At 33.0% G+C, this 23,548-nt stretch overlaps 2 protein-coding genes across 2 annotated transcripts; one reads left to right on the forward strand and one right to left on the reverse strand.

Annotated features, from left to right (window-relative positions):
* The first annotated feature begins 3,861 nt into the window (after positions 1-3,861).
* On the forward strand, positions 3,862-6,193 carry LOC114168965 (uncharacterized). Its single transcript, XM_028053969.2, has 4 exons — positions 3,862-4,333; positions 5,063-5,266; positions 5,415-5,440; positions 5,702-6,193. The coding sequence occupies exons 1-4, from the start codon at positions 3,980-3,982 to the stop codon at positions 5,922-5,924; spliced, it is 807 nt and encodes a 268-aa protein (XP_027909770.2). The 5' UTR covers positions 3,862-3,979; the 3' UTR covers positions 5,925-6,193.
* Positions 6,194-7,773: 1,580 nt separating this feature from the next.
* On the reverse strand, positions 7,774-22,237 carry SHH2 (DNA-BINDING TRANSCRIPTION FACTOR 2). Its single transcript, XM_028054894.2, has 9 exons — positions 22,031-22,237; positions 20,791-20,876; positions 20,633-20,678; positions 20,390-20,555; positions 17,429-17,504; positions 15,938-15,989; positions 11,888-12,031; positions 11,631-11,750; positions 7,774-8,316 (listed from the first exon to the last, which is right to left on the reverse strand). Exons 1-9 carry the CDS (start codon positions 22,082-22,084, stop codon positions 7,957-7,959), a joined length of 1,104 nt encoding a protein of 367 aa, XP_027910695.1. The 5' UTR covers positions 22,085-22,237; the 3' UTR covers positions 7,774-7,956.
* Positions 22,238-23,548: the final 1,311 nt, after the last annotated feature.

The raw sequence follows: 23,548 nt of genomic DNA on the forward strand, positions 1-23,548 counted from the left end.
CTGCCTGTCCCACGATAGCCTCTGCAGAAACCTTTCTCCCCTCTCTCAATTAGCTTTTTAATGATGTTTTAATGGTGGTTTAAGGTCCTAAAATGAAAATTGCATTAAGGAGTGGTGTAATTGCCATTCAAGCACACTTAATTAGATTATTTTCCAGCTACCTTTGACTTCCATGTCTGCTAGGGTTTTCTTTAACCCTTCAACTTCAAATCAAAACTAAAAATAGCCAAAATAAAGTTGAGTTTGAGTTCTCCAAGACTTGAACCCACAACCATGCAATGCCAAATCAATGCCACACCATCATACCAAATCATATTTCATGCTAACTAATATGATTCACGTATTATCACATTCCACAACATAATTAATATATATTTAAAATAATACTAATTTAATAACACACAAAATGGCATACATAAGACTCGACTCTCAACCACTTGAGCTAGTACTTTTTCACATTATAACATTCCGCATTTATTACCTTAAAGGTTCTCATTACCCACATTTATTAAATAATTATTTAATTAACTATTTAATTTTTCCTGGGTCTTACAAATGTCACTTAAAATACTTCATAAATGAAGATAATATAATCCATACTTAAAAACATTACACAGTACTACTAATGTCTGATAGTCTTAACACATGAAAATAAATAGAAACTTTTTAACAATGACACACAAAGTACTACATAATTCAGTAATGTGAAATCTTATAATTTTGTTGCTTCTTCCTCGTGTAGGTCAGAAAGGGAGTTCATATGGCTTGACTCTTGAAACGTTTTCGTGGTTGATCCTTTAGTCGGTGATATAGATTGCTTATTTGTAATTGGTTAGTCTCTTTATTTTCATCTTATACTTTTCCCTCATCCTCCTCTGGGGTATTCTGACATACCTCAGAAAACTTGGCCTGGTTGTAATCAGGTGTAGGAGTGTCATCCCCCCTTTGGCCAACTTTGTCTTCATCCTACTATTTGAACTATTGTTTCTTCCTCTCATTCATCATTTTTTTGTAGTCTGCCATTGACTTTTGAAGTTGCAAAATCTCTATTTCCTATTGTTCAATAACTTGTCTTAACTCTTCTTCCTCTTCTTCCTGCTGATGAAATCCACTTCCATATTTATCAAAAGCTTCCTTCACAAAGGATTGGGGAAGCTCCTGCTTGGAGACAACAACACCAATAACAACCTGCAACATTTCCTAATAAATACTTACAACTCCAAATACAAATTTCAACAGTTATAACATGAACCAAATCACAATAAGAAAATGTTATAATATAAAACATACCAAGTTGTTATTCAAACTACTCTTAATTGTGTCTTCCCCTACTTTCACATTCATCCAATGCAATATTCGGGGAAACTTTGAGCTTGGAGATCAGACCTCTAATTTTGGAATTAAAAAATGGTCAAAAGACCATAACTGAAAGAAGTACACATGAAAAGAAGTCATCAATGATGTCCATATACTTAAAAAACAAGAAATTCAAATTGAAATGATTCAAACAATAATTACCTGTAACAAATACACACATCCAACAACATGGAACTGTGTGGTATTTCCTTTGTCCCTTAAGAACATCAAAGCATTGCATATGCTCTCAACCAAGTAATCATAAACGAGACCACCCCAATTATATTTACTAACACTACCAAGGTCATCCACAATGTTAAACAAAAATAGGAAAAACTCTTTCGCTATGCTTTGGCAACAAAAACTCATATATTCCCAATAAAATATAAAGCCTACAAAAATCATATAAACTAAGATCTTCACTATGTTTCAGTAGAAAATCATAAACCATTTGAACATCAACATTTTTGTTATGAAAAAACTTCTTACAATCGCTATCTAAACCAACTTGGTTTAAGTAAATGTTATCACCAACCTACCTTAAACACATTGCCAAACATACATCTAATATAAAGTAAATCCAACAACTTCATTACTAATTAAACCCCTCTTCCTTTCAACCCACAAACTAATTAAGGAACTCATAAGTGTTCTAGAAATCTTGATAGATCATTTCAACATGGTCAACCATCCAAACGGTGTTCCTTGAATAAGCGACTTTTGTTGTGCTATTAACTTGTTATTTAGAAAACCAATGTATTTGGTTCGACAAGAATGCCTAAAATTCTACAAAAGGTCATCATTACTATTCAGGACTTGATTACATATGAAAACAAATAACTAAACAAACAAATCATACCTTCTTGCCAACCTTCCTATCACCACTATAATCATTGCCTTCACTAAAATCACTCATTATAGTTAACCTGAATGAACAAGTTAGGTAAATTGATGTGAGGATACTTGATGCAATTCTTAATCAGGTTCATAAAAATAATAAGTTAGGAAACAAAGCATCTCAATCACATAAACAAACCTTAATGAAATTATACTGACTTGGAAAAAGATTTTGTGGCTAATTACGTAATATAAGTTGTACAAAACATAAAGGTGAGGCAGTAATTTGTTATAAGTCAGGCTCGCACAAACGCACAAGGGTTGTCAATAACTAAATGACAGCGTATCTCATATCAGTTGTTGAAGACATACAACAAAGTTAAGCACTTGTTGTAACTCCGGTTCAAAACATACGCAAGCATTCTCAACCTATATAAATCAAGTCTAACACAATAACTGTAATATGCTTATCAACAACACAAAACCAATATCAACAACACCATGCACGAGTACAACCAAAACCTACCCAACCAATAACAACATAAAAAATAAAATAAACTTCCTAACCACCACAACAAACACCAATGAATAGGGAAGAAAAGTGCTTACTGAAACAGACCATTCTTCAACTACCAAGGAAGAAAAGTGCTACCAAATTTAGAAAACTGCAGAACTAACGCCATGATGAAAACCAAGGTGTTATTGCCAACATCAATGCAAGACGATGGAACAAATGGAGCAAAATTAATAAATTAGGTTTAGGGATTTCAAACCTTACGGCCAATGGGTACACTAACAGGGTTTAAGACGGTGTCAAGAAGACGGGTTTCAAGAAGAGGGGTTTGAACTATAGGGGTTTCAAGAATAGAGGTTGAACACGCTACTCGCGCTTTCTTTTCAGTTCTTCGAAGAATGAATTTAAAGCACAAATACAAGGGCTGCAAAAGAGAGATTTGAAGAAGAAGAGAGGTTGAAGACAATGAAGAGAGGTTGAAGAGAGGTTGAAGACGGTGTTGGCTTTCACAATGTCCGCGCTTTCTTTTCACTTCTTCGAATTAATTCAAAGTCTTTTTGTGTCTTTTGTCATCATGAAAATTGGAAAAACTGAAAATGAATTACCTAATCTGCAGCCACATCAGATTGTAAGAAAAGTTGTCAAAAACTAGTTTTTATAATATTATTTTTCAATATATATATATATATATATTTGAAATTTCCCACAAACATAATTTTCTCGGTAAATTGATAAATAATAATATAAAAAATGGTTAAATGCAGCCATTTGAACTTGTTGTTCTTAAAAGAAATGAAGAATTTCAATTCTACATATAAAATTGTTATTGTTAATAGATATTAATGGGTATATTATTAAAATTTCAATATTGAATTAATTTTTTATATGCATGTTAGATGTTAGTATTATCAAATTATGACATTTTATAAAGGTTAAACTATTTTAATTATTAAATTCATTTTAACAAAATGAATTTAGAATCATTAAAAAAAAAACAATTCTTTCAAGACGCTTAATTACATGCTTGATTGTAAAAGCATTCGTAAAAATCTTGACACTTTTTGAAAACAAAAATAATGTGTTCTCTTGTTTCCTAAATAAATATCCATAATGGGTGAGATATTTTGAATATTGATATATACCTTTGGAATACTCTCCACCAAAATCCAAGTCGTGGAAGATATTTCCACACACAAGCCTGTGAGAAACTCAACCAAATCCACATTTGGTGTTTGTTGAGTTGAATTAAGGTAGGAGAAAGAAACTGAAACAATGGTGCACTCTCACCACCATCTTCTTCTCTTCTCTACTGTTCCTTTCTCTCTCACAACTCATCATAACCATAACCATAACCATAACCACCCTTTGTCACCGTCTCTTAACTTCCTCCACCGACCCTCCGCCCTAAGAAGTAGTGTTTCGGCCATTCCTTCCGCTGCGTGGCTTTCAGATCTGACAGCACAAGACTTTGGCCCCATTGAACTCCCTTTTTCTGCTCCTTCTTCTCTCCCCTTCGCAGATGACCCTTCCACCGTTCAGGTTGCTTCCACCGTCCTTCTCACCGGAGCCTTAACTGTCTTCTTCTTTCGCACCGTCCAGCGCCGGATAAAACGTGCCAAAGAATTGGTATACTCTCTTCTCCTGTTCCAATTTTGTAGACTTCATAATAGTATTTTTGTTTCTTCGATTCAAGTGTTCTGAAATTTTATTCAAACTTAAAAATTCAGTGAAATTTTTATTTTACATGTTAGGCTGCTGTGTTCAAACCGTTTAAATCGTTTATACCATATATATAAATTCAGTTTTAAGAACTCTAACATATAAGAGATTAATTTTAATTTTTTCTATAAATTTAAAGACTAAATATATATTTAATAGTTGTACTAATAATTTAATAATTATTTTATTTACTTTTATTTAATAGGATCTTTTTTATAATTTTTGAAAATGACTTAATATGATTTTTTTCTTAAGATAAATGTTCATTTATTTTATTTTATTCTTATAATTATAATTGAATGATAAACATAAAAAAAATAATTATGTATTGATAGTTATTAACTCATTATTTTTAAATGATAATAATTTGATTAATAAAAAATTATATTATTTACATTAATTTTTTTTTATAAATATATAAATAAGAAAGTTAAATATATTTTTATTTTTTTAATTTTTAGTAAAAATTGAAATTAGTTTTTTATTTTTAAATTTTAACTTAATTTAGTTTTAGAATCACGTAATTTATTTTTTTAAATCAAATTTTATTAAATTTATTTAATGCTTTAAACGTATTTTATGATAATATCTGAATTATTTATATCTATGTATTATTTTGGTTTATTGTGGTCGCAGAGATTTAGGTCTTCCGGAGCACAGAAATCATTGGATAAGTTGAAAAGTATGAGATCAAGTTCCATCAAAGTTAAGAATCCAGCTTCACCGGATCAAGCATTGCTAGGGGCAGTTATAGCAGGTGGCATTGCTCTTCTTCTCTACCGATTCACCACTTCAATTGAAGCTTCTCTCAGTCGCCAAATACTTTCAGATCATTTTTCGGTTTGCATCCTTCCCTTTTCTCACATTCAAACTTATTTATACATACTCTTGTATTATTTCTCTAAATCACTACTAATAACATCTTTCATATTTAGTTAAACTTTTCCTTCTACTTACAACTTTTAGTCTGAATTGGATTGCTTTTCAGGTTCGCCAGATAACAATCACCCTAAGGTACTTTTCACAATTTTACTTTCTTTAGTGCTCTCATGTTTTTCTTCTTTTTTATATCATGTTAAATGTTGTTATAACAAAATATATAAATTATTTGTCTATAGCATGAAAAATAAAAGACAAAAAAAAGAATATGAAGAACCAAACTAAATCTACGCACAAAAGATACATGCTAAATTTTCTTATCGCAAAAACTAAATAATTTTAAGATTTAATCAGTAATTTGATTAATGATAAGAATGATATGATATTTTGTGACAGGACAATAATAAATGGGCTGTGCTACCTAGCAACGTTTGTGTACGGCATAAACTCTGTGGGTCTGTTTCTATATTCTGGGCAGCTTGCCATCGACAACATTGGAAATGAAATTGAAAGAAAAATGATTGAACAGCAACATTTATCAACCGCACCAGTTGAGAATAACACTACTACTAAATTAAGCTCCACAAAGGAAGATCAAAGTTCAAATAATTCCCTCTAAAACAACTCTTCTGCTGCACAAATCATCAACACTCATGAAATCGCCACTCTTGATGCAATCTTCTTTTTCGTCATAGGAGAAATACATATATTTATATCGATGTATAATGTATATATGATTCATAAGTAGTAATAGTCACTGTATTTACCAAAAACTGTGTATAATTTATGAGTTATTGAAGGACAAAAGTACTAAGCTAGTTATCATGTTTGTAATGTATATTTATAGGGTTGAGCTGGAGAATGAAGTGAACATGCTAAGGTTCAGTATTTTTTGTTTAGGTCACACTAAAATATTAATCATTCGTTTGATTTTATAGTTAAATAATGTTTTAAAATGTCATGTTTTTAGTTCTTATATATATTTTTTAATTTACTTTAATTTTATTAATGATATTGTAAGGATATTAAAGAGATTAGTCTAGTTAGTATTAATATTGACATTTTTATTTTTACTTTTTAGTAGCAAGAAAAACAATTATTGTCTTAGTATAAAAGTTTTAATTTTATAATTTCTTTTAGAAAATTCAACACATGTTTTGTGTTTGGTTAATTGTTATGTGGGTTTATTAAAAGAAACAATAATATTAATATGTAATTAATTTTGAAAAGGGTGTTTTATCCTCTTTTTTTTTTGTTTTTTGTAAATTTAAAATTTTTAATAATTTAATGCCATATTAATCTTGTTTTTTTCTTTTATATTATAATAGCTATCAGAAACAAATATATACTCAATTAAATTAATTATTAATCGAGTTCAAAAAAAACCAACAAATGTTGTATTAAGATTGTAATTTTTGTTTTTATTATACTAAAAAATGTCAATATTTATTATAGTGAACCAATTATTTATCAAAAAATTGTAAATAAATTATTTTTAAAATGTAGAATCTAACAGATAAAATTGTATAATTAACAAAACTAAAGAAGTAATTGAAAAAACACATTAACAGAGAATATTCATTTTAATCTCAAATGAACAATATCACATAAAATTGAGAATTGAAAGTTTCATAGCAGTGTCTCACTATCTGAAGCAGTGATTGGTCTCACATCTAATTACGGGTTTCTGAAAATATATTTCCCGAATAAGGCAACCCAGTTTTTTAATTTTCTTTGTGCTTTTCCAGAAAATGTCAAAATTTACTAGTAGTTTGTTGTGAAAATTTGATACAGGTGATTCACTTTATATATAAAGAAATTAAAAAAAATGACCTTACTTCATGTTAATATACCTTTTATCTATAGTTTTATTTTCAATTACTCTTTTTTGTGTACAAACTTTTTTGGAAGTCTCTACTTTTTTTAGTAAAAGATAATACAGTTAAATATGTGTAACTAAATGTTATTTAATTAATGTGAAGTAATTTTTTCTAATGTTTGAGAAGGGAAGAAGTGAACAGTGGAAAAATCTTAATTCTGATATGAAAAGAAGCTAACTTCTAAGGTTAAAAAATGATTTAAATAGAAGTCAATAATTTATAACTTTTAAGTAAAAGAAAATTGATGAAGAGATTATTTTCTTCTCAAAGAAACAAAAGAACCCAAAATATATTTATATTTTATAAACGTCTACCCTCTGGATTCTATTTCTTTCAACTTTTTTTTTTCAAACACGCTTCGAAATAAATTTTAAAAACTTAACAGAAATTAGATGAGAGGTTAGTGACCAATATGGAACTATTTTAGAAAAAATAAAGTGAAATTGAAAAAAAAAATTACTCCAACTAAAAACTAACACATTAAGAACCAAAATCACATGCAAACCGTCAGTGAGATCAAAATTACTAATATCACAGATTCTTTCTCTTTATGCAAGAAAAGAGAATGCCCACTATATGCTCAGCAAATGTAAAACTTGATCTTGTTTTCTTCTAAATTTCTATGGTTCGAATAGAACAGCAAGAGAAAGTTACTGATAAGCATTGTATGCTGAAGAAAAACTACCCAGATAGTTAGCAGTTCTAATGATAAACTAAAATAATGTACTCAAAGAAGTCTCATTATGTCTGAAAAAAATGAAACAGCTATTTTCATTCAACCATGTCCTGAGTCTGAGTAGTGACTTGAGGAACACTGCTTGTAGTAATGATAGTAGTGAATGGGGCATTGCCAGGGTTGGTGGTAGAGTTTCCTGCAGGAACATCAGTGATTGTTTCAGCTTTCTTTTGATCTACATCCATATCCATACCTTGAGGAGTTTGAGGAACATTTGTTTGCACAACAGGAATCTCCATATGAATGCTTGCTGCAATCAGCTGCTTTGGCACTGATGGGTCCATGCCAGTCTTCTGCTGATCCACAGATGTCAACTCATTCACAATGGCATGAAGTTGCTGTAACCGGTAGTCGGTTTCTGGCCGGCGACAAATCTTCCTAAGCGGCACGATTTCCTGGCAAAACACAAGATGGGGGTGGATCAACAAAATGCATCAAACTGAGTAGTGACCTTCAACAGATCATTTATCAATATAGCAATCAAAACAAACTTGTAAAGCTTTGTAAAGTCTAATGGAGTGAATGTGAAGACAAGACACCAAGGACATTTTTTCCTAATTAGTATGGATACTTAGATATTTGTATCCTAATTATCTCCTATTTACAACATTCTCCATCAAGTTGGTAAATGAACATCTCTCATTCCCAACTTGCTTAGAAAGTCTTGAAATCTATTGCGAAGAAGTCCCTCAATGAAGATGTATGATGAAAGGAGTCCTCTAGTAATATGGGTTATAACCACAAGACCTATGTCAATATTATCTTTGATTAAGTGATTGTCAATTTCAATATGTCAGGTTCGATTATGTTATACTGGATTATGTACAAAGTTTGACTTGTTACTAAAGTAAAATTGCATACATATGCCAACCTTTATTCGAAAGTCATCTAGTATGATTTGCATCCAAAGTCCTTTACACACTCTAAGCAAGGGTTCAAAATTCAGCTTCTAAACTTGAACGTGATATACTATCTTGTGTTGTGTTTGCTTCTCTGTGTTACTAAACTTTCTCCCAGAAACGTATAGTACCCAATGGTAGATTTTCGTCAGTAATAAAACTTACATAGTTTGCATCAGTATAAATCTCTAAAACCATCCTCTTAGAGATTGTTTGAGACCACTTAAGGCTTTGTAGCCTCATACAATGTCAATAAGACATGACCACAATCCACACATAAGAGATTGACACCACTTTACATACACATAAGACAATAGGTTTATGGGTCTTCATTCTTATATGGCGTTCAACTACTTTCTCATCTCTACTTAATGTGAGACTGATAGGTATGTTCAATATTAACAAGACCAGAAAATGAATAGAATTCCAACTATCTATTCAGAGTTTATGGAATCAAATAAAACAGAGCAAAACAATCCCAATGAGAAACAAATTCCTCTCATCCCTTACCAATCCCAACCTTCTCCCATCCTTCCCACCATTCTCATTATATTCTCTCTCCTCTAACTAACCCCACGATCCCCCTACCACCTCAGCCAAACAAAATCAAGTATGTGCGCTCGTGGGCCCCCATGTGATGGGTTTCCACTTATTCCCCTATTTCGCACCTTGGCACCAGTGCCTACCTCCACCTCATAGGCCTTTGTGTCATTCACTGTTAAGTTTAGTTGCTTAACTAATGTCTGAGAAATGAAATTAGCCGAGGCGCCACAATTGACCCATATTAACACCTCCCGCCCCCTAAGCATGTCGACCACTTTGAAAGATGTATTGGAAGTAAAGCCTTCTTTACTGTGTAGAGAAAGTTGCAATACTTTATTGGTGAGATGCTCGCCCTTATCCCCCTCTTCATCACTAATCTCCGATTTGTCCCCTTGTGACCCTTCAATGAGGACAAATTGATAATGTTTCAATTTGCACACATGATCTCGACCCAAAATGTCACCACATTTAAAACAGAGTCCTTTGCGACTTCTTTCTCTTAATTCTGCTTGAGACAATTTCCCTCCATTGGATGGTTTCTTCTCCCCCGAATCAGGTTCATTCATCTTACCATTTATGCCCTCCTTAATGGCTCCTCTTTCCCACCTTGTGAAACCACGAGTAGGTTTTCCCGCTGGCTTTTCTCGCCATTTTTTTCAGAATTCATTAACCCAGCTTTGCGTAGAGCTATATTTTTCTCTTCAAGCAACACTGCTCGATCCATCAACTCGTCCAGAAACCCCGTCGAAAATAACTTCAATTCCGCCTGAATCTCTTCCTTCAAGTTGTTGAGGAAAATGCCCTGTAGCATGATGCGCTCTTCTTTCTTCAACAGTGCATATTAGCGTTTGAAATTCTCCCTATATTTCATCACGGAACTGGTTTGCTGCAAACTCAATAAAGGCCCATAAGGATTTTGTATCAACCCCGGTTGAAATCGTCTAATGATAGCCCCTTCGAATTCCTCCCAATTGAGTTCAGGACTCTGTTCTATCCACCATTGATACCAACTTAAATTTGTCTTCCAAAGTAATCACCACAGCATAATGTTTCTCATCATCCTCCAGTAGATTGAGTTTGAAATATCTTTCAGCTCTCACAATCCAACCACATGCATCATCGCCACGGAATATGGGAATATGAAGTTTTCGCCCACCGAAATCACATGACGACGCACGGTTACCGGTGCGGGTCATATGGTTGCCTTCATCTTCACTAGCCACTTCACCATCATCGATGGCGGATGGCCTCCTCGTCCTGTGTGAATGATGGTGGCGAGCACGCCCACTTCACGACCGACTGGGAGATAAGATCAAATTTTTAACTCCACAAGCTGCTATATGAGTCCTTCCATGCGTTGTTCCATGGCACGACAAGTGATGACCATACACTCCCATAACCGAGTGCTTTGATACCACTTGATAGGTATATTCAATATTAATAAGACCAGAAAATGAATAGAATTCCAACTATCTATTGAGAGTATATGGAATCAAATAAAACAGAGCAAAACAATTCCAAAGAGAAACAAATTCCTCTCATCCCTCACCAATCCCAACCTCCTCCCATCCTTCCCACCATTCTCATTATATTCTCTCTCCTCTAACTAACCCCACGATCCCCCTGCCACCTCAGCCAAACAGAATCAAGTATGTGTGCTCGTGAGCCCCCATGTGATGAGTTTCCACTTATTCCTCTCGTAGACCTGGTGTAGTATCCTATTCTGCCCTCCCACTCCTTCATTCATATCAGAGACTTAAACTCAAAATTTCCAACAATCTCCCCTCAAGTTAGTTCATTTACATTGACATTTCCCCCTCGAATTAACCACGAGTACACAAGACTCCAACCATCGACTTTGATACTACTGATGAATTTCCTCAAACTAACCACGAGTACCCATTTTTAAAACTAATAACACAAACATAAATTGAAACTAAAAACAAAAAATTGACTGTTTTAGTTTCTAACATATTTAAAATTTATAACTAAAAAAACCCCATGCATACCCTTTGGGAATAAATATGCATAAACCCAAAAGAAATGTGAGAGAATCCATTCATAAAAATTAATCCCAGGTAACAAAATCTCATTGGTAATTTATATGGCTTAATGACATAAAAAAGTAAACACTATAAGAGCCAAAACTAATTGAAAAGTGAAAACCATAAGGACTGAAATCTTATGCATAAGAAAAGAAAAAAGTGATAGAATTATATCATAAAAAGTATCCGACGACGACAAAAAATGTAGAAGAAAATCAATACCTCTGATTGATCATGATCATAGCGAACCAAAAATCTACAACGACAACCTCTTACATCATGCCTTCGTCTTTGAGCATCAAGCACATGGGCATCAAAGTATAGGGCTTGCTCCTTACCTTCCTGTAATGTCAAATGTAGAGAAAAGAAACTAATTAGATATTCCACAAACTAAAATATGATTAGAGAACAGAAAAAAAAAAAAAAAAAAAAAAAACTAGGATTAAGTTTTTATGACAACTGGCTATAGCTATTCCTACCTGAAAACAAAGTATGAGATCACCCGGGATTACTACAACACATTCTGATGATTCACATGGCAAAGAGCGTGGTCTGACATGCCTTCGAATGTTAATCCACTCATCTTCCTCAGGCCCAAAACCAGCAAATCGTACCAGAACTTCCTGAAACATGGAGAAAGATATTATCATTAACATGGTATAAGAGTTCCTGATCTAAGGTAGCTTTGCTTCTGCAAACAAAATTTTTCAGTAAGTTTGCTATCCTCTTGAAGCTGTAGACTTTTCTGGAGATTATCAGTTTTTCCAGCTGCGGTCAGAACTCCAATAACTTTCCAGCAACTTTCTGGTGACTTACCATTTACTGTCCAGCTACTTTCTGATATAAAAGGGGAGTTGTGCATCCTCAGCAGAATAATCAGTATGGGGATTTGCTTGGCATCGAACCTACTTATAGGATGAATGGAAAAAAATTATTTGAAGTGGTCACAACTTGTTCGAACAATACTGAAAGGAAAAGGAAAACTTGGCCACTTGAATGGTGCTGAACCCAAAGGAGTAAGACCCAAATTTTACAGCATGGGATTGGAAGATTAATTGATTGCTGCTGGGAGTCAGAATTCGATGAATACAGAAAGTAGTGGTACCATTATGTTTCTTAACAAAAAATATATGCAATGCAATTGAGCAGACTTATTCGGAGGCTAAAACTGCTGCTCAAGTGTATGCTTTAAAGGTAAAAACAGTAGCTGCAAAACAGGGAAGAAAATCTGTCACAGAATATGGCAACCACATAAGACGCTTTGGATGGAATTAGAACAGTACAGAGTAAATAAGACTAATTGCATTAAAGATGCTACTGTTTTGAAGGAATTTATCGTACAAGAAAGGGTCTGTGATTTCTTTATAAGATTAAATCCTGAATTTGATCGAGTCAGAATCCAAATCTTTATGTAAAATTAGAAATCCCGAGCTTGATGATGTTGTTGCCATTATACAAGGAAAGTAATAGAAAATTTTTATGTAAAATACCAACATACTTCTCATGTGCTACTGCTTCTGAGTGCTAGATAATAGAAAGTCTGATAGACAATATAGAGAAAGAGTTCTATATTTATAAAACTTTCACTCTACGAAGTTATCTCTCAGCAAGGAGCATTTATTTTGCATATTCTCTCTTTTAAGAGTTATCCTTGTATCTTAAACAATTCTTTTGTAGAAGTGACCCTTAAAGAATACTAGGGAAGGCCAAAATTGGTTTAGTGAAGAATATTTTTATTCTTTATCTCAGGGAAGAGACAAAGGACACAGTCAGGACTGACTTTGTTAACTTATTGTGAGTCAGAAGTGATTGAGAATACTAGTGATCATTATCTGATTAGTATAGCCCTTCATGGTTTGTAAAGGAGAACTAGACCTAACTCAGTGTTGGGATGAACCAATATAAAAATTAAGGTACTTCTCTGCTTCATCTATTACACTTGCACTCTCTTCAACTAGCAAACAATCACCCCCATTACGTCTGTGTTATCAACCTTCTTGTAAAAATCTTTAAAAGCATTTGGAGCTCTATTCAACTCCCTTTCTAGAGCTAACCAATTTCTTTTCGGTATCTACCCCATTATACATGTGGACGACACTCTTATCACAAATAGTGTGAGAAGAAGGATACATAACAACAAAAACAATATCTTGCTAAACAATTCCAAGCAAAAGATCTTGAAAATTTGAGGTATTTCCTCAATATAAAAGTTGCAAAGTCCAACGATGGTTTGGTCATATTTTAGAAAATATATGCTTTGGACATTTTGGACGAATAAAGTATGATTAATGCTAAGCTTGTAGACACACACCAATGGATTAAATATCAAACTTATGATCCAGAATCTATAGATATATACTTGCTAAGCTAAGTTATCATACTGCGACTTGTCATAACATTGTCTTTTGTTAAACTCTCCTTGCAAGACCATTGGGATATAGTCATATGGATCTTGAAGAATATTAAGAATGTCCCTGAAGATAAAGGAAATACTTAACTTGTTAGATACTGATATTCAAATATTAAAGGTATGGGTCACCAAGTGATTGTTGCTCAACTTTCAAGGTACTTTATTCTTGTTGGAGGTAATTTAGTATCGTGGAAAAGCAAGAAACAAAAATTTTGTGGCAAGATAAAGTACACAGGTGAAATACAGAACAATGTAAATTAGTCATTTGTTAGCTCATAGCTAAAGCAATCCTTCAAAGTGCTAAAATTTGAAGAAAATTTCGCCAACACACCTTATATGTGACAACCAGGCAGCATTACTCATTGTCTTTAATCGTGTCTTCTATGTGAAGACCAAACATATTGAGGTAGATAGTCATTTCATAAGAGAAAAGTTGGAATCTAGAGGCATCACTAGATTTGTAAGCTCAAACCAGGTGTCTAAAAGAATTAAAGATTAATCATAATTGCAACAAGCTGAGCATATATAACTTATATGCTCCAGTTCAAAGGGGAGTTTTACAACTACAAAAAATGGGGCAAAAATCTTTTATGATCTGGAATATCTCGATTATATATGTATTCTTAGGAATTTTTTGTTCATTCTCGTATTATATCTTGACTATCAGAAGATATCATGTATCTGTTTATTGTAGTAATTTCTTTTCCTCAATATTAATAAAGCATCTGGCCATCTCAGAAACACACGTTTTCAGCCGAATATCCCTTTATTTCCTGTAGTTTAACAGGGATCTGAGGAAGAAATATACATGGAGAAATAAAAGGTTTTTGCTTTTCGATCGGCAAAATGTATTTATAGTAGAATACTAGGGGTGCTCTAACCCTTTTACAGAAAATTTACAAAAAATATACAAAGCTCTTCCCCTACCTAAGAAAATGTTTCTCAAGATATAAAACCCAACATAATTCTTCTGATTGAACCAAAAACCAACATACACAATTGTCCTATATGTAGTGTTTACTGGTACAAGGGAGGACCTTTTCATTCGTATCTGTACTATATAACTATACTATCATAGATCATTTCCACTAATATTGCATCAATAGAAATGGTTCCAACAGTTCATAATAGCACTGATCCACAAGTTAAGATAACTTCAGCAAGTCCAATTCTTTTAACTAGCCCATGCTCCTTTTCTTGTTAAGAAAAGATTTTTATATGGCTTGAAACAATCCCCTTGGCATGGTTTCGAAGATTCATTAAGTTCATGATACCCTTAGCTTCCGGGCAAAGTAAAGGAAATCACACTTTATTTATCAAACACTCAAACTCGGGGAGTGTGGTGAATGCCTAAGAAAGGATTAGGAAGAATGGATCGTAAGACTAAGAAAAAATGCAAAAGGGATCAAAAGATGAAGATTCACCACTTCAACTTAGCAATTCAAAGATAAGAAGCAAAAGTTCTCCACTAGCAACTGAGTTGTACATACAAAGAGGTGCAGCAAAATGGGTAGTGAGTGGATTTGAATCTTATGGAAGATAGAGGGTATTTTGGATATAGATAAGGTATTGCCAAAGTTCAGTTATTCGAGACTTAGCCAGAATTATTCGTGGCCATGGGGACTTTAGTGGACTTGTTCAAAGTAGTGACCAAAGTGATTCATAACCAGAGAGGAGGTTCTGCACACCAACTTGAACTCCCAAGAATCTTGTGATTACTTGAGAGAATTCCTCTCAGCTCTTTTGAATTTATATTGAAGTATGGGAATTAAAATTTGATAACAAATCTAATCCCTAGTAAAACAGCCCCTAAATTTTAGGGAATAGAAATAAAGGGCATCATACATATTATCTAACACTAATAGCAATATCAAAAACTATTAATACTAATGTAAGCGCAAGTCCTCTAACAATAAGGACTGATAACTTTAAATATGTTCTAACAATTTCACCAGGGTTCAACCACCTAACATAACTATGCAGGAATTGAAAGCAGCAAAATCAAAAGATTCCCAAGAAAATATTCATGCGAGAAAGGGAAACTGAAAACCATATCAAAAAGCTTAAATAATTTCATCACAAAAGCTTAAAAACAGAAATAATCTTAGCTTTGAATTACCGGATCATGGCTCTCCAAATATCTATGCGATAGAAAGGTAGCAACATCGTACCTGACAATAAGAAGACACTATGTCAGGCCCATAAAGGAAAAACCTTTAACTATGTAGAGAAATAAAGAATTATCTTATTCATCATAACAATCACACTAACTGCATTCTCATAACCTCTATATGTAACAATCACATTCTCTAAAATAAGGAAATAAAAATATGCTGAAATCATTAGGAAGAGTTTAACAATAATTTCTCCTAATCAATATGGATATATTGAAGATATTTTCGTCCTAATAATTTATTTACAACACTCCCCCTCAAATTGGTAATTGGATATGAATGTTTCCCAACTTGTCTACAACATCCTGAAATCTTCCTTAAAGAAGTCCCTTAATGAAAATGCCCACAATCTAAGGTCCTGTTAGGACATGGGTTGTAACCACAAGCCTCTATCTAGAATATCTTTGATGAAGTGTGTCAATTTCCATATAATTTTGTCCTATGATGATGTACAAGATTATGAACAAAGTCCGTGCTTGACTTGATATCATGGCACAATGGAATAGGGATATCTACCTATTTTAAGGTCATCTAGTATGATTTTCATTTGAAGTCCTTCACACATACTTCGTTCCTTCCTCTGTGAGTTTCAAATCCTAGATAAATCTCCATGTACACTTGTTCTCCTAAAGCTCTGTGAAAAAAGACATTCATCACATCTAACTAGTGCAAGTCTCAAAAGAAAGGACAGCTCGAATTGTATTCATCTTAGTCACTAGAGCAAGTATTTCCTCATAGCAAATTTTGAAGGTTCGAGTGTATCCCTTTATCACCAATCTAGCTTTATATTGGCCTATTGTCCCATTTGTCCTATATTTCACTACAAACATTCATCTACACCGTGTAGCCCTTGTGTCTCATAGCTTGTCAACAATCTTCCATGTTGAGTTTTTTTCACTAATACATTCATTCCTCTCTCATGGCTCGAGTCCAATGCTCACTTTTAGGAAGTCTCAACAATCCTACCTGTGACTATGACGATGAGTGGACTTCATAAGAGCTAGGCACGTGGGAACTCCAATAGCAACTCAATTGTCGGCATTGTGATCATGAGTGTGGTGCACACCCTCTTGGTGCACACCCTCTTGGTGCACCATTGACCTGCATGGTGCCAGCTGCTTACATGGCAACGGAAACAACATTCAAGATTGGGAACTTAGATACCAACCTGAACTACGTAGGAAAATAAAGAACTATTTTATTGATAATAATTCCACCAATTACATTCTCGTCACCTCTATTTGTAACAACCAAACACCCTAAAATAAAGATATAAAAATATATTGAAATGAATAAGAAGATTCTAAAGATATTTTTTCATAATCAATATCATGTCAATGAGGATATTTTATCCTAATAATCTGTTATTCAAAAAGAAATAATTAAGAAAAATAAACTACAAAGATTCTGAAGATTATTAAAGAGGAAATATTGACCATGCTCCATCTCTTCCAGATTTAGCTTCGAATTCCATTACAGGATTTTCTGGAGTTGCTTTTACTGCTGGCAAAACTGAGTAGAACAAAATGAAGGCAATGTAAGTAAACAAAATAACTAATAAGAGCATAAAACTGAAACACCATAGTCTATAATGGAGACATAATCACTAGCAGTACCATCAAATTCACCCATAACTAGATTTACTAAATGATTAATACATCTTAAGCTTTAGAGAAAGAGATAATGAAAATTTTGAATTTTAAAAAAATGAAAAACCCACTTTTCAAAGATGATAACTCAGCCAGATATATATGTACAAAAGTGAACAAACAGAATAATAGATCATCTGATGAATCAGTTACAGACTACAACTATCACACTGACGGAATCCTGACAAAACATTTACGTGTGGTCAGAGTAAAACACTTCTTTAATGGATTAAAAACAGTGTATTCAACCTATATTGTGCTTCTTATTAAGTCTGAACTCTAAAGTTGGACATATACTAAAGAAGTAATAAAATAACATCACATTTTAACATTTCCCCTCAAGCTAGAACATATCGGTCATGTGCACAAAACTTGGAACATATAAATTAAATCATCGGTCCTCTAAAAAGGTTTAACTATAATGTCTGCAAGTTGTTCATGACAAACTCAATAATAAGATCCTTTGATAGCTACTTTCTCTAACAAAAAGACCGGCAATCTTTGTGTTTAGTTATCCGAGGAAACACTAGATTGGAGGCAATATGAAGAGCTGCCTGACTGTCACAATACAACTTCATATGCTCATTTTCACAAAAAACTTAGGGTGATTGATTCAGGCCACAAAGAGACTGGTGTAGTTTACAAACTAAACCAAACTCCCCTTAGGCAACAAATTTAGGATCTTGCTCCAAATAAATCTCTTTCAAATCAACATGAAAGGCATTTTTAATGACAAGTTGGTCAAGAGGCTAGTAGCTAGTGACAACCCTAATAAGGAAAAGATGAATAGTATTGATCTTACCCACAGGTGAAAAAATATAACAATAGTCGAGGCCATAAATCAGAGTGTATCCCTTAGCTCCTAAGGAAGCTTTGAGACGGTCTACTTCACTAGTAGGACCAACCTTAATTGCATAGACCCTAAGTTACAAGGATATTTAGATTTGATTCATCAAAAGGATGACTGCATTTCCACCCTAAGTCTTTTTTATTAGACAATCTTGAACTGGCTTGTTTAGTTGTTGCCATTGAATGTTGTTGAACAAAGAAGAAAAAGAAAAAAGAAAACAATGGTTGATTATTACTACACTAAAAAACAGAAAAGGAGAAAAAAAAAACAGACAAGAGTAAAGAAATATACAAAAGATTAAAGAAAAAAGAAACAGAAAACAAAAAGAAAAGAAAAGAATAATGATATTTTGACCCATTTTTTTTACTCACTTTTAACCAACCACTTTAATCACCCTTAGATCATCACATCACATCACTACAAAAAAACAAAATAGATAATTGAAGGGTGATTGGAGTAGTGGATTAAAAGTAGGTCAAAATATCATTATCCAAAAGAAAAACAAAAGAGAGTAAAGAAAGATAGAAAAAAAATGAAAAAAATAGTAAAGAAAATTAGAAAAGGAAAAAAAAGGAAAGAATAAATTCAAAGAAACATAAGATAAAAAGTAGAAGAAAAACAACAAAAAAAATAAAAGTACTAAAAAAAGAAGAAAAATAAAGTAGAAGAGAGGAAAAAAGAGAAAAAAAAGGAAAACTAAAATTATAGTGTAACTACCACACACATAAATTGATCAAAATTGGTGTTTTATCATCTCCTGTGATGGTGTAATCGCCTAATCTAATTCGTACATTATTGGAACTACCATGAGTTGCTTCCGGTTCCCATCCCCTAACCTCACATAAGATGGGTTGCCTTGGTAAACTTTAAAGCCTAACCTTTCAGCCAGTTTGTAGAGATGAAAGTAGTGCTACTGCCACTATCAATTAACATCAATACATCTTGATCATGCAATTTACCCTTGGGTTTCATGGCTCGTGGGGTGCTTAGTCCTCTTGCTAAACAAATGGACGAGTCCAGAAAATTGCACTCCATGGTAAAGATATCACCATCTTCTAAACTAAGACTTTTGCCATCAGCCAAAATAATAATAACCAGAAAATTCTTCTTCAAATAATGGTACAAATATCAGTGAAAACATTTATTTTCTTCTCTTCGTCAGATATATTCATTATATCAAGCTCCTAGTCCCACGATATCAATTTGGTTATGTTCATTATATTTTCATTATCTGGCGAGTCTGACCAACTGTTAGGATTTTTGTGATGAAAGAAATAGAGAAAATTATGTGCATCCCTCGTTCTTATTTGATTTTGAAAAAAAGAAAAGTAAACAGAGGATATTCCTCCTTTCACACTGGAATGGTCTAGTTTCGTTCCAAACAAGGAAAACAATTGCCCTATCTTCTTAAACAGAAGTCCTACTTATAAAAGGTTGGGGAACCATCTTCTGTGATAAACTAACATCTACCCACAGCCCCTAAACCAAACACTAAGACAAAACAGAAATTCCTAACTAACAGGCCATAAGGTAGAATAGGTTTAAATAAATCCTATTTTTCCCCTTCTCCTATAATTCATTTTTAAAGATTTAACTGTATTCAATGTTCCTGATATCTAACACATTACTTTAAATGCTCTACAAAAGTTTAGTGTGCTTAACAATGACTTCATAAGGGTTGGGATAGAAAGTTCGAACGGGAAACAAAATGCAACAAAAGATATATAAATATAGCCCTTCGGGTGTACATAATACAAACCAAAACCAACACTCATTTGGTATATGAATTTCAGAAAGAAATTAACACAACATAAAGTATGCAGGAGTAACAAATAACCATGACTATGGATTCAAGAAAAGTAAAAAAAATTAAGCAATCTAAAGCAGCAATATTCTACCTGCTGTAACAGAAGCAGTAGGAATTGGAGCAGCTGTTGGTTGTTGAGGCATAGTCCTTACAGGGGTTGCATCATCCCGAGGCATAGGTGTAATATTTAACTTTCCAGGAGTCTTACTTGATTTTGCTCTTATTGCATACCGCTTATTTTGAAACCAATTCCAAACCTATACTGAAGGGGAAAACTAAGAAAACAGGGATGCAAAATTCCAATTTCAAATAAAATATAGCACTCATATCATACTTGTTTCATTTGCACTGTAATCTTGCCTTTACGATCTGGTGATTCACTGAAAGAAAGCATAATTTTAGTCACTTTTCAGGAGCAAACTAAATATTACTAAGTCTGATATTCATTAAAATATTCAATAATAGCATGGGCAGTAAGGCCAAGAGGCACACCTGAACTTTTCTGCAAGAGCTGTAAGAATTTCCCGTGCTGGCATTGCATTGTCATGTTCTTGAAGAATAGTTTCCATTTCTCCTACCTATGCAAAGAAACAATAGTTTTTGTCAGCACTCTATGGAAAACCTCAGTTGATAGAATCTTCAAATTGTGCTTCGAATAACATGATTCATCACATAATTGGACTAGTTGTGGCACCTTTTTTTAAACTTGAACAGCTCAAACTCCAATTGAACTCAAAGCTTATGTCTTGGTCAGCTGAGTTCAACTTGGCTTTGTGTTGTTCCAACTAAAAAGCAAGCATGCCCATGGTTGGTTCATATCATGCGATAAATCATAGATGACTTTCATGCACAATACATTGATGCACCAGTGAAATTCTGCACCACTCATACTAATCATAGAATTCAACCATTTGTATTCTTTTTTCTTCTCTACTTTTCTTCCACATACTCTCACACAAAGAAACTGAAGAGTAAGATAAGCTCACCTTGTGAAATGGAGAAGAACTAAAGGAACACTATCAAACACTATTTAACTCCCCTACTCTCCTTTTATTCTTTTGAAACAATGGCTTCAAACACTTGGCAATGATTTATGATTTTGTTTTATCAGGCTTTAAGTTTTCTCAATTTCTACTTAGTTTAAATTTATAACATTGAACACGACACATCATATCATACATTTAGGAGGAAAAAGCTTCACAAAACAACAAAATGGCATTTTTTTTTGGTAGCACCAAAGTCAATACTTGTGGTCTAATCCAAATCCTAAGATAGGGAACAAAATTCATTCAAGGACAGTGAATTTTGCACATCACATCAATTTCCCACCACTTGCACAAAAAGATGTGGGTACCATACAGGAGGTCTAAAAACCTTATGCAAACACCATTTACCCTAATTCATTGTCAAATGTCAGAGCCCTAACTTTATGCATGCATTTTCATTACCCAGGCTGGTTTATCACCCCCAACACAAACGAAACATCCACCATTCAGAAACCAAATGCCACACACACATTCTTAACAATAGTGAATGACAAAAAATCAATCCAGTGGCATAATCAAGAGCACCAAGATGAGGCAGTTGTGAAGGAGAGCCAGTTGGCTAGTTTAATACAGCACGATTAAATTTTATCATAAAAACAAATACCCAAATAACCCAATGTAGAAAATCACGAGATAAAAGAGAAAAACAAGAAAAAATTATGAGAAGTTGAAATTTTGATGAATACCTCGGCCGGAGTGAAGCGAAAGGCTGGGCCTCCATTACTGGGTGGGCGACCCATGATCAAAGAAACCCGAAAAATGAAGCACGGAGATAGAAATTTTGTGTTGAGAAGAGAAAAGGGGGAACTTGGCTTCAGAGGAAGTTTAAAGTTGAAAACTTTAATTGTTTTGCCAAGAAGGAAGAAGAGAAATAGAGAGCAGACGCAGGTGACAGGTACGATGTTGGTGATGTATATATAGCTCCCCCGCGAGATACTCATCCTCATTACATTTTATTGTATTATAATAATTATAACTAGCAGACACTCTCCGTCCCAATATTAATTCATGTTATAATATTTTATAAATAATATATATTATTTTATTTTATACAATTTTATTTATCATATTATATATCGGATATTATTATTATTATAGATTGTGCTGAAGTTATGTCATGACAAAAATTTAATTTTATACACTCAAATATTTTAAATTTGCATATATATGTCTGCAGTGTGGGTACAGCTACTTTTTATTATGTATGCAGTATGGGTCAGTTCTTGCTTCTTCTTCTTTTCTCTATTATACTTTTTTTTCTTTATTTTTTCTTACATCAGAAGAATTTTATATTATAACGTTAAAATATTATGAAACATGAATTAAAAAGGAATTTTTATGAATAAATAGAAGAATATCTATTATAAATTATTAGATACAGTAAAAATAATATTAGTAACAATAGTAATAAATTAAAAATGCTAATAATAATAATAATAATAATAATAGTATTTTCTTTCTCCGACAATCTACATGACGATGAATAAAAAAAGTTTGAATAAAAATGCAAGGATGAAAGTATTTTGAGTTTGAATAGATTGAATTAGATTTGGAGATAATTCCTTTACTAAGGTGGAATTTGTTGTGACATTCGTAATCAGAGGCAAGTCTACGTGTCTATTAACAAGTATTGATAAAATAAAAGTTATCTAAAATTTTTATGATAACAAATAATATTAAAATTTGGTTTATCATTTGTTTAAACAAATAATAAAAGTTTATCTAAAAGTTTGTTAAATGAGAATCTTATTAACTCATTTTAATAATGAATACATGTAGTCTGTTATTTATCATATAATTTATATAATATGAAATTATTGGTCAACGTGAGTCTTAATCCGAAGATTGTTTGGTCAACACGCTCAATTGATTGGGAACATCATTAACTGAAAATAAAACACAGTTATTAGCACAAAATACGGATTAGGTACATAATGAAGATTATGACATATTTGGATCGTGATTAGGTCATCTAAGAAGGTAAAAGCCCACCACAAATAAAGTTTTTGTAGTTGGATTGAAGGAGAAATGGGGCTGGACAAGATCATAAATTTTGCGGAGAATTGGAATGGAAATGGTGTTAGTGAATGAAAGTGCAATGAAAAATGAAAATTGAATAGGAGTAAGGAAGTGTGGAAGTTTCCTTACCAACATACACACTCTTGGTGGGCAGCTATGACCCTTAAGGATCTATTGAAACTCTC

Source organism: Vigna unguiculata, chromosome 11 (genome assembly GCF_037176805.1).
Source record: "Vigna unguiculata cultivar grain cowpea cultivar isolate G323 ecotype 2 chromosome 11, ASM3717680v1, whole genome shotgun sequence".
NCBI lineage: Eukaryota > Viridiplantae > Streptophyta > Magnoliopsida > Fabales > Fabaceae > Vigna > Vigna unguiculata.

Coding starts and splice junctions, on each gene's coding strand:
- LOC114168965 (XM_028053969.2), top strand. CDS start 3,980: ATGGTGCACTCTCACCACCATCTTCTTCTCTTCTCTACTGTTCCTTTC. Junction 5,267..5,414: donor TACTTTCAGATCATTTTTCG/GTTTGCATCCTT, acceptor ATTGCTTTTCAG/GTTCGCCAGATAACAATCAC. Junction 5,441..5,701: donor CAGATAACAATCACCCTAAG/GTACTTTTCACA, acceptor ATTTTGTGACAG/GACAATAATAAATGGGCTGT.
- SHH2 (XM_028054894.2), bottom strand. CDS start 22,084: ATGGGTCGCCCACCCAGTAATGGAGGCCCAGCCTTTCGCTTCACTCCG. Junction 12,032..15,937: donor ATTTGGAGAGCCATGATCCG/GTAATTCAAAGC, acceptor TCCATGTTTCAG/GAAGTTCTGGTACGATTTGC. Junction 11,751..11,887: donor ATCTCATACTTTGTTTTCAG/GTAGGAATAGCT, acceptor TTGACATTACAG/GAAGGTAAGGAGCAAGCCCT.